General features: G+C 38.0%; 1 protein-coding gene across 1 annotated transcript; it reads left to right on the forward strand.

Moving 5' to 3' along the window:
- Positions 1-475: 475 nt before the first annotated feature.
- Positions 476-1008, forward strand: LOC119429952 (kin of IRRE-like protein 3; the record flags this gene model as incomplete). Its single annotated transcript, XM_037697437.1, is given in 2 exon segments — positions 476-559; positions 893-1008. Coding segments are annotated over 2 exon segments (200 nt in total), but the record flags the coding sequence as incomplete, so codon positions are not given.
- Between the last annotated feature and the right edge of the window lie 682 nt (positions 1009-1690).

Here is a 1690-nt window from a genome sequence, read left to right on the forward strand (position 1 = left end):
AGATAGATAGATAGATAGATAGATAGATAGATAGATAGATAGATAGAGATTGTTTCTTTATCCTCTATGATTGATGTCAGGACTAATGAGAAAGTAAAAAAAACAACTTTTTTTAACAGAACATCACTTTAAAGAAATACTTCATTATCCCTTCAACATTACAAAGGCATACGGTGGTAAAAACAATTTTTTGACATAGTGAAAATTTGCATCGTGCTTGCCACAAAATGAGTCACTGGTTGAGATGGACATCTTCTCTTCGTGCACAAATATAGCCAGATTGTGATCAGGGCTCATTTCATGCAATCTCAGTCTGGCTGCAATGGCTTTTGAGACTATTTTTGCACTGTGTTCGCCGCCACCCACCCATAAAGCAAGTGACTCAAGTTACAGACAGTCAGCCACCATCTCTGTGTCCAAGAACCATGCTGTGCTTACTGGTCCCTTCAGCATGTCTATTGTCTGTACACTACAGAGGAAGTGCACCTGGTAATGCCCTCACTGCCCGTCTCCATCTGTGCTCACCAGAGAGAACTTGCAAGCAAAATTAAGACAGAAAGTAAGACTTTGTTATATGACAGAATTACCTCAGCATTGTCCCCAACAGAATGAGCCACCATTGGAAAACTGTGGGAGATTCTTCTTTTTTTTTTTTTTTTTTTTTAATAAAGGGAAAATATTATCTTGTGTTGGCATGGAGTAAATAATTACTAATGCTTTGTATTGTTTTGGGGGAAATGGAAGAGCTGTAACAAAGCCATCCCACGGATCATTGTTAAATATTACAATACAGCAGAACGTGACAAGGGGAAATGATTATGTCAACAAATACAGAACGGGGTTTCCTCGCAGCCTATTAAGATGTGTCGTACGTGTCGTCCATCTTTAACAGATCTGAAAGGAGTTGTGTCGGCAAAAAATGACATCCGGGTGGAGATTGTTCACAAAGACCACAATGCAGCGCGAGAAAATGAAGAGCACAACTCCATGAAACAACTGATGGTGAGTGTGAGTGTCACAGCGTACTACTTTACATTTACTCATTTTCTCCTTTTTATATACAAACTGTTGACTTTTGATTTCATCTCTTTCTTCTTCGCATTTTGGCGTGTCCTTTAAAAGCTGGCAGTTAAATAATGAATGAATGCTACAGCTGGTGGGGCTCTTTTCTGTGGAATAAATTATTTCATGAGTAATGGAAGCACAACAACGCATGCAGATTTTATTCGCATTGTACTCAAGGCAAAAGGATTTTTTTTTTTGTATCAGCATAATGCTAACGTGTTCTATGAAAAGAGAAAACCACAGAATATTCAACTGTGCAATCGGAAGAAGAATGTTCCACGTTATATTTTATGTTGTCGTGTTTTTGGTTGCAGCAGTTTGCAGTTAAACCTCTGAAATAGTCTTATTTTGTCAATGCAAACAGTGCAGAGAATTCAGTATGGATACATCACAAATCTGCATTTTGTAAGGATAAATAAAATATCTTCATTGATAAATTATTAAAGCCCCCGACAGCCCCAAGTGAAGGTGAAGCGTGTTTGACTGATATTAAAAACGGCGAACAAGTGATAAAAGTTAAACCCATTCGTTTCAGAATCTCTTTTATTTCAAGAGGATGATCGTAATATGTTTAACTGTGTGTGTGTGTGTGTGTGTGTGTGTGTGTGTGTGTGTGTGTGTGTGT

The sequence above is a fragment of the Nematolebias whitei genome, unplaced genomic scaffold (assembly GCF_014905685.2).
Source record: "Nematolebias whitei isolate Nwh7 unplaced genomic scaffold, NemWhi1 Nwh_scaf_11964, whole genome shotgun sequence".
Taxonomy (NCBI): domain Eukaryota; kingdom Metazoa; phylum Chordata; class Actinopteri; order Cyprinodontiformes; family Rivulidae; genus Nematolebias; species Nematolebias whitei.